The sequence below is a fragment of the Pollachius pollachius genome (assembly GCF_949987615.1).
Source record: "Pollachius pollachius genome assembly, chromosome: 4".
Lineage (NCBI taxonomy): Eukaryota > Metazoa > Chordata > Actinopteri > Gadiformes > Gadidae > Pollachius > Pollachius pollachius.
Genome location: NC_136937.1, coordinates 6,153,172 through 6,165,913, shown reverse-complemented (window position 1 = coordinate 6,165,913; position 12,742 = coordinate 6,153,172). Strand labels below are relative to the sequence as shown.

General features: G+C 51.8%; 1 protein-coding gene across 1 annotated transcript in view; it reads left to right on the top strand.

Moving 5' to 3' along the window:
• Positions 1-11,921, top strand: part of tmtc1 (transmembrane O-mannosyltransferase targeting cadherins 1) — a 33,584-nt gene extending 21,663 nt beyond the window's left edge. The window contains exons 9-19 of the mRNA XM_079734637.1: positions 713-880; positions 2,162-2,275; positions 5,282-5,425; positions 6,182-6,290; positions 6,756-6,858; positions 7,765-7,900; positions 8,833-8,977; positions 9,327-9,464; positions 9,567-9,689; positions 10,179-10,256; positions 10,383-11,921. Coding sequence (XP_079590763.1) covers positions 713-880; positions 2,162-2,275; positions 5,282-5,425; positions 6,182-6,290; positions 6,756-6,858; positions 7,765-7,900; positions 8,833-8,977; positions 9,327-9,464; positions 9,567-9,689; positions 10,179-10,256; positions 10,383-10,508 — 1,384 coding nt within the window. The 3' untranslated portion in view covers positions 10,509-11,921. The remainder of the gene's footprint in view (positions 1-712; positions 881-2,161; positions 2,276-5,281; positions 5,426-6,181; positions 6,291-6,755; positions 6,859-7,764; positions 7,901-8,832; positions 8,978-9,326; positions 9,465-9,566; positions 9,690-10,178; positions 10,257-10,382) is intronic.
• Positions 11,922-12,742: the final 821 nt, after the last annotated feature.

Sequence of the window (12,742 nt, the reverse complement as noted above, 5' to 3'; positions counted from 1 at the left end):
CCCTCCGCACTTTAGAATTCCTCTTCTGTTCTGCTGTCTGACCTCAGTCTCTCTCTCTCTCTCTCTCTCTCTCTCTCTCTCTCTCTCTCTCTCCTGTACTCTCTCCCCTCGGCCGCCCCCGGGTCCTTTCACGCAGCATTACTACATTAATCCTTTGGTCTCCAGCCACACGTCTGCAGCCAGCAGATACCCCCCCCCTTAGTCTACACACACATCTGTTCCAACGGGATTAGCATGACCCGCGCTAACACACACACAGACACACTCATACACACACACACTGGGGAAAGATGCCTTCAGGGAGAATGAGTTGTTCACTGTGGGCATTTAGCTTGCGTGTATGTGTGTTTGTGTGTGTGTGTGTGTGTGTGTGCGTGCCTGTGTCTGCGTGACATCACAGTATCCCACATGACAAACAACCACAATAAAACCTTTTTCCTTTGATGTCGTAAATCAACAAGATATTAACGTGTCCCCTCCATCCTCAATCTCTCTCTCTCCTTCCCCACCTCTGTTTCTCTCTCTCCTTCTGTATCTTCTGTCTCTCCTTTCCCCTCTCCCCCTATCTTCTTCTCCCTATTTGATCTCTCTCTCTCTCTCTCTCTCTCTCTCTCTCTCTCTCTCTCTCTCTCTCTCTCTCTCTCTCTTCTCCCACTCTTCCTCTTCCCCTCCCCTCCCCTCCCCTCCTCCTCCCCTCTCCGCCCCCTCCCAGTATGGGCTACTGTATCCTGGTGGTCCACGGCCTGGGTCGCCTGTGGTCCCTGGTGGGGCGGGGGGGTGCAGCGGCCCTCAGCCTCTCGCTGCTCCTCCTCCTGCTCCTCTTCTCCCTGAAGACCGTCCAGCAGAACCACACCTGGCTGTCCCGGGAGGCGCTCTTCAGGTGGGGGCGAGATGGGGGTCACCTGGAGAACTTCACTATCGCCTATATTCACTATGACTGTATTCATTATTCACCATCACTGTATTCACTATGACTATATTCATTATCCACTATCACTGTATTCACTATCACTGTATTCATTATCCACTATCACTGTATTCACTATGACTATATTCATTATCCACTATCACTGTATTCACTATCACTGTATTCATTATCCACTATCACTGTATTCACTATGACTATATTCATTATCCACTATCACTGTATTCACTATCACTGTATTCACTATGACTATATTCATTATTCACCATCACTGTATTCACTATGACTATATTCATTATTCACCATCACTGTATTCACTATCACTGTATTCACTATGACTATATTCATTATTCACCATCACTGTATTCACTACCACTGTATTCACTATGACTATATTCATTATTCACCATCAATGTATTCACTATCACTGTATTCACTATGACTATATTCATTATTCACATCAATGTATTCACTATCACTGTATTCACTATGACTATATTCATTATTCACCATCAATGTATTCACTATCACTGTATTCACTATGACTATAGTCATTATTCACCATCAATGTATTCACTATCACTGTATTCACTATGACTATATTCATTATTCACCATCACTGTATTCACTATCACTGTATTCACTATCACTGTATTCACTATCACTATATTCAATATTACTATATTCATTATTCACCATCAATGTATTCACTATCACTGTATTCACTATCACTGTATTCACTATCACTATATCCAATATTACTATATTCTTTATCACTCTATTCACTATCACCGTATTCACTATTCACTATCATATATTCACTATCCTATATTGACCATCACTATATTCACTATCCTATATTCACTATCACTATATTCACTATTCCCTATCCTATATTCACTACCACTATATTCACTATTCGCTATCCTATATTCACTATTCACTATCCTTTATTCACTAACACTATATTCACTGTTAACTATTCTATATTCACTATCACTATATTCATTATTAACTATCCTATATTCACTATTCAGTATATTCACTATTCCCTATCCTTTATTCACTAACACTATATTCACTGTTAACTATTCTTTATTCACTATCACTATATTCACTTTTACTATATTCTCTATCACTATATTCTCTATCACTATATTCACCATCACTTTATTCACTATTCACTCGCCAATGTTCCTTATATTCTATATTCACCATCACTCTCCTCGTGTCCAGGTCTGGTATCCAGACTCTTCCTCACAACGCAAAGGTTCACTACAACTACGCCAACTTCCTGAAAGATGGCGGCCGGCACCAGGAGGCGATCCACCACTACACCACCGCTCTGAGGTGGGTGGAGTCTACAGCCTCAAGGTCTGTAGTTTGATTCCTGCCCTGACTCCTCCTCCACTACACCACCGCTCTGAGGTGGGTCAAAGTCTGTAGTTTGATTCCTGCTCTGAGGTGGGTGGAGGTCTGTAGTTTGATTCCTGCTCTGAGGTGGGTGGAGGTCTGTAGTTTGATTCCTGCTCTGAGGTGGGTGGAGGTCTGTAGTTTGATTCCTGCTCTGAGATGGGTGGAGGTTGGTAGTTTGATTCCTGCCCTGACTCCTCCTCCCTGGGACCAGCTGGTCTCCCCCACACAGCAGACCTTCCTCTGCTTCGTCCTCCTGGACTGACTTTGACCCTCCACAGAGTACCGCTGCTCGGTCCGGATCATTCTATAGACCAGGAGCTAGTCTGAGACCAGCATTAGCTACGTCTCTACTGGCGCCGATCCAATGGGACAGCCTTTCGGGGGCGTCGTGTGGCTCAGGAGGTAGAGCTGGCTGGCTAGTAACCGGAAGGTTGCTAATTCGATCCCCGGCTCCTCCTAACTGAGTGTCGAAGTGTCCCTGAGCAAGGCATCTCACCCTAACTGCTCCTGACGAGCTGGCTGTCGCCTTGTGTGGCTGACCCCGCCGTCGCTGTGTGAATGCGCACATGAATGGGTGACTGTTAGGCGATATTGTAAAGCGATTTGAGTGGCCACTGGTTGGAGAAGCGCGTTAGAAATGCAGTCCATTTAGCGTTTACAAACGCTCCCAGTGCGTCCTCATGGCTGGGGTACAGAGGGGCGGTTTGTAGCGTTCTGTAATACTCCCAGACTCACTGGTGGCGCGTGGTGGCTGGGGGGGGTGGGTCTAAAGGACCCTTTAAAGAGCTGCCAATGACTCAATAATGAATGCAGGATGTTTGGCAGACGGTTTATTGGGAAGGAGGGAGGGATGGAGGGTGGGAGAGAGGGAGGGAGGAAGGGATGGAGAGAGCCGGGACGGTCTGTTACTGCCGCATCACGACTGACGTGGGAGTTTGTAGGTGGAACTCCAGAGCGCTGCTGCCCCACTGAAGTCCAACCGTTTACCCACAATGCCTTTCATCGTAAGGACGTTTTCCCTTGCCTGACTCCCGCTGATGAGATGTTCTGTCCCATCCCAGGGCGCCCTGAAAACCTACTGTATATGTGTGTCAACGTGTCTGTGTGTTTGTGTGTCCGTGTGTGTGAGTGTTTGTCCTCATGTCGGTGTGTGTGTGTGTGTGTCCTTATGTCTGTGTGTGTGTGTGTCCCCATGTCTGTATGTGTGTGTGTGTGTGTGTCAATGTCTGTGCGTGTGTGTACCATCTGTGTGTGTGTGTGTGTGTGTGTGTGTGTGTGTGTCACCATGTGTGTGTTTTTGTGTGTGTCCCCATCTGTGTGTTGTATGTGTGTCCCCATGTCTGTGTTGTGTGTGTGTGTGTGTGTGTGTGTGTGGCTGGTCTGGGATTTTGCACAAAGGGTCCATATACAATTACTGTGAACACACACACACAAAAACACACACACAAAAACACACACACACACACACACACACACACACACACACAAAAACACACACACAAAAACACACACACACACAAAAACAGTGATTGCTCATCATGCGTGTAATGGCGTTGGTTATGTCCAGTGCCCGTGTTCTGTTCACCTGAAGCACAAAGTGGGCGACTATCGATTCATTCAGTTAAAGTGACAACGTGTCCTTTTAAAGGGTAAAAACCAAAAACACTTTTTCAGTTGAAAGCGCCTGATTCCATCAGAATGAACATGCCTGTGTTTCCTTTTCCTGTATAAAGTTGTTAAACAAAAGGGAATTCTCTGTAAAATACACAAAGCCTGCTTCTTTAACTAAAGCAGCAGGCTTCTGTAATATACCGTGTCAGTGGCGGATGTGGTGGCCTATAGATAATACTAATCATGATAATAATAACTAACCTGGCCCCTAACCTGAGGGGCCAGTGACTCACCTCAGACCAACGCGGTCTCCCTCCACCTGGGTTTATTTTGGCTTCTCTCATTTCAAAGACGTCTTCTCAAAGAACGGACCGATGAGCACCAGGCCAAGGCGTTACCATAGAGATGCAGAGACGGTTGCCAGGGCAGCCACTTACATTCCCTCTGCCCTGGTGGGGGAGAGTTCGTGTCTGAGCGGAGCTGTCTGGTCCTGAGTCTGAACTGTGGAGGAGAGAGGAGGAGGTGGGGAGGAGGGGGGCGGGAGGAGAGGGGAGGTGTATGAGGAGGGGGGAGGAGGAAGGAGGAGAGGGGACGGCAGGAGGCCGGACCCCCTCAGCCTCAGAGTGGTCTCTCCAGGTACTCACGCTCCGCGGCCCTTAGTGGAGATCCTCAAGACGGGAACAGATACAGAACTAAAAGTGATGGTGCTGCCCCATCTAGTGGAGAGGGGGAGAGAAGCTGTGGGAATCACAAACACAAGATTAAAGTCAATTCATTCTTTCTCTCCCCCTCGCCTCCCCATCTCTGTCTCTCTCTCTCTCACTTCCCCATCTTCTCTCCCTCTGTTCCCAATCTTTCTCTCCCCCTCTTCCCCATCTTTCTCTCCCTGTCTCTCCCCCATCTTTCTCTCACCCTCTCTACACCTCTTTCCCATATTTCCCTCCTCTCTCTCCCCTCTCCTACCTCCCCTCGCTCTTCTTCTCCCCTCCCTCTCTCCCCTCTTCTCCCTCCACCTTCCACCCTCTCCTCCCTACCCTCCTCCCTCTCTCTCCCCTCTCCTCTCTCTCTCCCCTCTCCTACCTCCCCTCCCCCCCTCTCCTCCCTACCCTCCTCCCTCTCTCTCCCCTCTCCTCTCTCTCTCCCCTCTTCTCCCTCCACCCTCCACCCTCTCCTCCCTACCCTCCTCCCTCTCTCTCCCCTCTCCTCTCTCTCTTCCTTCTCCTACTTCTCCTCTCTCCTACCTCCCTCTCCTCCATCTCCCCTTCCTCCCTCTCCTCTCTCCCCCCCTCTCCTCCCTCCCTCTCCTCTCTCCCCCCTCTCCTCCCCCAGGCTGTACCCGCGTCACGCCAGTGCAATGAACAACCTGGGCACCCTGACACGCCACCCGGAGGAGGCGGAGCGCTACTACAGGAGAGCTCTGAAGACCAACCAGCAGCACAACCGGGCGCTGTTCAACCTGGCCAACCTGCTCAAGTAACCGCACGCACGCACGTGGACACATATACACACTCACGCATGCACGCACGCAATGCACACACACGCACACAGACAGAAACACACATAAGAGACATAGACAAACAGACACATGAACATAGACATACACCCATACACACACACAGACACACACAGACATTAGTATATCTACAGTATATTTATATTTATATGTATATGTAAATATATATACTTGCACACACACGCATGCAGACACAAACACCTACGCACACATATACACTCACTCACTAACACACACACACACACTCACTAACAAGTGGTGATGATGGTGATAAAGATGATGGTCTTAGCTGTGTCAACTACGATGATGATGATGATGACGGTGGTGCTGGTCTTAGTGATGATGCTGATGACGATGAAGGTGATGGTGCTGGTCTTGGTGGTGGTGAAGATGATGATGATGATGACGATGGTGGTGCTGGTCTTAGTGGTGGTGAAGATGATGATGATAGTCTTAGTGATGATGATGATGATGACGATGGTGGTGCTGGTCTTAGTGGTGGTGAAGATGATGATTATAGTCTCAGTGATGATGATGATGATGACGATGGTGGTGCTGGTCTCAGTGGTGGTGAAGATGATGATGATAGTCTTAGTGATGATGATGATGGTGAAGATGATGTTGATAGTCTTAGTGATGATGATGATGATGATGATGATGACGACGGTGGTGCTGGTCTTAGTGGTGATGATGATGATGATGAGGATGGTGTGTAGGTCCAGGGGGGAGGAGGAGGAGGCGGAGCTCCTGCTGAAGGACTCCATCCGCTACGGCCCACACTTTGCCGATGCCTACTCCAGCCTCGCCTCGCTGTACGCTGAACAGGTGCAGACACACACACGCACACACACACAAGCACGCACCCACGCTCACGCACACACACACACACACACACACACACACACACACACACACACACACACACACACACACACACACACACACACACACACACACACACACACATACATGTACACACACAAACACAGACGCACGTGCATTTACATACTCACAGACAAATACACGCACGCACGCACACACACACACATACACACACACACTACAGGCAGAGACACACACGCGTGCACGCACACACACACACACACACGTAGAGACACACACACACACACACACATAGACAGAGACACACACACACAGACAGAGACACACACACACTCAGAAAGAGACAAACACGCACACACACACAGACACACACACACAGTCCCACTGTGCTGTGTTATCATGACATAAGGGTGATAAAGGGGGCTTGTCTCCTCCGTTCTCCCACAGAAGCGCTTTGCGGAGGCCAACGAGGTGTACCAGCGGGGGATGGAGAAGTGTCCCGACAGCTCTGACCTCCACAACAACTACGGAGTGTTCCTGGTGGACACAGGTGGGCTCGGAGACCCTCACCGCCTCACCTGTATGACGGATCACACCTGGTGCTGCCACCGGTTACTCAGAGCTACCGGTGGACAGAGCGCTGTTATACTGACGACCACACCCTCCTCTCCTACCCTCCTCTCTCCCTCTCCTCCCCTTTCCTCTCCTCCCCTTTCCTCGCCTCTCCTTTCCTCTCCTCTCCCCCCTCTCTTCTCCTCTCTCTTCATTCATCCCCTCTCTTCACTCCTCTCCGCCTCTCCCTCTCCTCCCCCCTCCCCTCTCTCCCTCTCCTCCCCCCTCCCCTCTCTCCCTCTCCTCCCCCCTCCACTCCTCTCTCCTCCTCTCCTCTCTCCCTTCCCTCTCTCCCTCCCCTCTCTCCCCCTCTTCTCTCTCCTCCCCCCTCTACTCCTCTCTCCTCCTCTCCTCTCTCCTCCTCTCCTCTCTCCCTCCCCTCTCTCTCCCTCTCCTCTCTCCTCCTCTCCTCTCTCCCTCTCCTCTCTCCTCCCCCCTCCGCTCCTCTCTCCCCCTCTCCTCTCTCTCTCCCTCCCCCCTCTCTCTCCCTCCCCCCTCTCCCCCTCTCCTCTCTCCCCCTCTCCTCTCTCTCTCTCCTCTCTCCTCTCTCTCTCTCTCCCTCCCCTCTCTCCCCCTCTCCTCTCTCTCTCTCCTCCGCCCTTCCGCTCCTCTTTCCCTCTCTCCTCTCTCTCTCTCTCCTCTCTCTCTCTCTCCTCCCCCCTCTCTCTCCCTCCCCTCTCTCCCCCTCCGCTCCTCTCTCCCTCTCTCCTCTCTCTCTCTCTCCTCCCCCCTCTCTCTCCCTCCCCTCTCTCTCCCTCCCCCCTCTCCCCCTCTCCTCTCTCCCCCTCTCCTCCCCCCTCGCTCCCCCTCTCCCTCCCCCCTCTCCCCCTCTCCTCTCTCCCAGGAGAGGGAGACCGTGCCGCCGTCCACTACCAGCACGCGGTGCGTCTGAAACCACAGCACTACGTTGCCATGGTGAACCTGGGCCGTCTCCTCCGCTCGGCCAATGACAACAAGGAGGCGGAGCTTTGGTACAAGAGGTGAGTGTGTGTGTGTGGGGGGGGGGGGGGGGGGATGAAGACCAGGTCCCATAACGGGAGACCAGGGCCTATAGAGTGGCAATGTCACGCCCCTTCCTGTAGAGCCCATGGGACCTCGAAAAATATGAATGGGTTTCAATGGAGAGAAAGCAATTATCTTCTGGCCCGGATTACCCATATGTTCTTTGTGGATTTAAATGATAATTTTTCATGTCATATTTGACCGTTTATTGTGCAGTTGTTCAGTTAAAGGCTGTAGAGAAAACACAATGAGAAAGACTACATGTCTCGTATGTGACGTCACGCTCCCTGCGACTGGCGTGGACAAGACCGACAATCTCCCCATCGGCATAACTGAGACTCTCCACATGCCCCGACTTATAATGGTTTTTCACAGAGGATTTAGGAGGAGCGTCTGGCTTCAGTCTGACCCGACAGGAGGAAGTCATCTGGAGACGTAGCAGGAAGCCAGAGGAGAATCAGATCCCAGAGACCAGACTATTGGAAAGCAGCCCTGGTTGTGTTACTGGTTCTGTTCCTTTTTGCTCCAGTCCCAGTGGTTCCTTCTGAAGCCTGACCTTGTGACCTTTGACCTTTGACCCTGGCTGGGCGTGAGCAGGAAGGTGGACATCCTGGTGCCCGACCTTGTGCCCTATGACCTTTGACCCTGGGCGTAAGCAGGAAGGTGGACATACTTGGTGCCTGACCTTGTGCCATATGACCTTTGACCCTGAGCGTAAGCAGGAAGGTGGACATCCTTGGGCCTGACCTTGTGACCTTTGACCCTGGCAGGGCTCTGGCCGTGAGCAGGAAGGTGGACATCCTTGGGCCTGACCTTGTGACCTTTGACCCTGGCAGGGCTCTGGCCGTGAGCAGGAAGGTGGACATCCTTTGGCCTGACCTTGTGACCTTGTGACCTTTGACCCTGGCAGGGCTCTGGCCGTGAGCAGGAAGGTGGACATCCTGGTGCCCCTGGGGGCTCTGTACTACAACACGGGGCGCTACAGGGAGGCGCTGGCCGTGTACCGGGAGGCCGCCGCCCTGCAGCCCGACAACACCGACATCTGGCTGGCCCTGGTGGGACACACGCACACATACACACACACAGACAGAGGCACGCACACACACACACACACACACAGACGGAGGCACGCACACACGCATACATTAACACACACATCCACGCGAGCACACGCACAGATAAACACATAGCCACAGACAGACGCACACGTACGCACACACACACACCTATACCTGTACAAACTAAGAAATACACCTAAACACATGGATGCTGACACTCATACACCAAGGTGAACAACCTGTGCCACTGCAACTCTTAAAGAAGGAATACATCTCTCTCCCCCCCCTCCCTCCCTCCCCCCCACCCTCTCTCTCTCCCCCCCCCCCCTCCCTCCCTCCCCCCCAGGCCCAGGTCCTAGCGATGGCGGGTCAGCCCCAGGAGACAGAGGACATCACTCTGGGGATCATCTCCAGACAGGGCGGCTGCATCGAGTGTTACCGCCTGCTGTCCGCCATATACAGCAAGCAGGGCAACTACACACAGGTGGGTGGGGGGGGGGGGGGGGGCGTTAGTCTATGTTATGGTCTGTCTCTGTCAAATGTTTGTTAGTGTGTGTGTGTAACGTGTGTCTCCCCCCCCCCTCAGGCAGTGGAGGCCCTGGACCAGGCCCTCCTCCAGAGCCCCAGTGACCCGGCGGTCCGGGCTGAGCTCCACTTCTCCAAAGGGAACCAGCTCCGCGAGATGAACCATCTGGACCAGGCCTTCCAGGTACCAGACCCCCAGGACCCCTCAGGACCCCTCAGGAACGGTCTGGACTGTCTGCTCGTCCAGACCCCTCTGGACCTGTTTATACCAGTCTGGACCGGTCTGGACCCATCTGGACCAGTCTATACCAGTCTGGACCGGTCTGCTGGTCCAGACCCCTCTGGACTAGTCTATACCAGACTGGACCCATCTGGACCCATCTGGACCAGTCTATACCAGTCTGGACTGGTCTGCTATTCCAGACCCCTCTGGACCAGTCTATACCAGTCTGGATTGGTCTGGGCCGGTCTGGACCAGTCTATACCAGTCTGGACTGGTCTAGACCGGTCTGGACCAGCAGACCTTTCGGTCCAGGGGTCTCCCCCAAGCAATGGTTTAAAATGTAACCAAGAATCTCTTACTTCCGAAATGGTCAAACCGACCTGCCATTGGCCGGGGGGTAAGTGTGACCCTGGACCCCGGCTGAACACTATTGGTTGGTTCTGTTTTCAGAGTTACAAGCTGGCGGTGGAGCTCAAGCCTGACCAATCACAGGCCTGGATGAACATGGGCGGGATCCAGCACATCAAGGTGAGTGGAGAGAACAAACAGGCTGTCAACGACTAATAGGAACCGGCAGGATTTATATTTTTTGTGTGTGTGTGTGTGTGGTCCGTGTGTGTGTGTTATCGTGTGTGTGTAATAATGTGTGTCCAGGGTGACTATGCGGCCGCCAGGACCTTCTACCAGAGAGCTCTCCTCCTCAACCCCGGCTCCAGGCTGCTCAAGGAGAACCTGGCCAAGCTGGACCGCCTGGAGAGGAGGCTGACAGAGGGGGTCTGACCTGGACCTGGACCAGGACCTGGACCGCCTGGAGAGGAGGCTGACAGAGGGGGTCTGACCTGGACCAGGACCTGGACTGGCCTGGAGGGGAGGCTGACGGAGGGGGTCTGACCTGGACCTGGACCTGGACCAGGACCTGGACCGCCTGGAGAGGAGGCTGACGGAGGGGGTCTGACCTGGACCAGGACCTGGACTGGCCTGGAGAGGAGGCTGACGGAGGGGGTCTGACCTGGACCTGGACCTGGACAAGGACCTGGACCGCCTGGAGAGGAGGCTGACAGAGGGGGTCTGACCTGGACCAGGACCTGGACTGGCCTGGAGAGGAGGCTGACGGAGGGGGTCTGACCTGGACCTGGACTGGCCTGGCTCACCTGGACCCACTGCCGGCTGGTCTCAGAGCCAGCCGTCCCTCACAGGAGGTCTGGGACCCAGCGCTGGGGAGCCGGGTCTGAACCCCTCCTGGTCAGGGGGAGCGAGGATGACATTCAAGCCAGCCTCCTGTGGACCTGGACCCCCTGAGACCCAGACCCCCGGAGACCCAGACCCCCGGAGACCCAGACCTGGGGGATGAAACACGACTTAAAGAGAGACTTCGTGCTCACCGGTTTACGAAATAAGACTGAGACTGAGTCCCGGATTCCCCGGAACGCTGACAGCCAATGAAAGTCTTGTCTTCAGGTTTCTGAGGCTTGCCCTGTTCTGCCTCCTTCCTCTCTGTATCAGAGGTTCAGGGCACATGGTGATGTAGGGCTGAGGCTAGTCCTGCATGCTCACAACACGTAGCCGCTAGCTCCCAGTCCTGCTTGGTCTACGGTCCAGGTGAGGACCAGGAACCGGTACCAGTCCTGCAGGTCAGTTGGACTGTAGGCCTACATTATGGGTCTGTAGGCCTACCTGTCAATCATCAGTGAAGCTAAATGAAGTAAACGTTTGAGGGTAAGAAACAACGTCCGGACTTCAGCTCAGACCTGGCAGAGAAAATACAAGTCTTTGGTTTTCATTTCCCAGCGCTTGGCTCATTTGAGCTGCTGAGAAATGAACGTCTGAACAATGGCACAAGAAAAAAGACTCACTGGGTGTTGAGACCGTGTTTGTGGTTTGGGAAGGTTTGCTCTTCGGTACGATACATTTTTAAAAGGACCAAAAACGTTTCCATCGCTCTGTCCCTCTGCTGAAGTATATTCACGGCTCCTTGTATCTTCAAACCGTTTACCGATATAAGTGTTGCTAGTGTCGCCATGGACACGAGGGTTGAAGTGATGGCCTCAATCAATAACATGACAATGATGATTTGTGAGATGAGATTAGTGTTTGTGTTCTGTCGATGGCGTTGTGCGTTGTGAATGAAATGTTCTGGAATGTAACAGAACGTGACTGAATTGCACAATTAAAATAAAATATATGTTTTCCTTACAGCGCATCTTTTGTTTTTTAGAGCACAACGGTGAATTTTAGACTAGATCGGACCACATTAACATGCAGAACATGCTAGCCAGCTGATGTTAGATTGAACGTTTTATACCAGGGATTAGAAAGTCAGATATAGTTTGAATTGTTGTTGTCAGACACTAAATTACCTTTGCTGTCAGGGACGTCGTTAAGCCTATTGTGGGTGGGCTAAGCGCCCCCAAGATGTTCAAAAGCCCCCCCTACACAAATTATAATAACATAATCATACCAACTCTTACATTTGTTTAGCTTATTTATATTTTTAAAAAGGAGGACATCCTGAAGACTCAGGAGAGGGAAGCAGGAGGTCTTAAGGCAAGTGAAGAAAAGAGAATGAGCCAGAAAACAGGCCCTGATAGATGCTCTACTGTACTCTACTGTAATAAATGATGAATTTAAGCACCACATTAAAGATGTGATGAAAACATTTCGCACTTCGGGAACTGCTAGGGGTTAAGCCCCCCCAGCCTCTAAATCCTAGTGACGTCCCTGTTTGTTGTTGAGGGCTCTTGGAAAAATCTGTGTTTTAGTGACATCACAAGTGGCAGTGGGAGTGTTATCAATCCAGCATACATCTAGGTGGACACGCCCACTTGAGATCTCACTAAGGCACAGGGATGGGCAGATATTGAAACTACTTGTAGTGGCTAACAACGCTATCACCTGGGAGTATAATCAGGGCCCTTTAAGTCAAGCTCAATAGTTACACTTGGCTTTCTGCCTTACGATAAGATGTGAAATGTGACAAACAAAACCAAAACTACTGTTTTATTCTAATGGGCCGG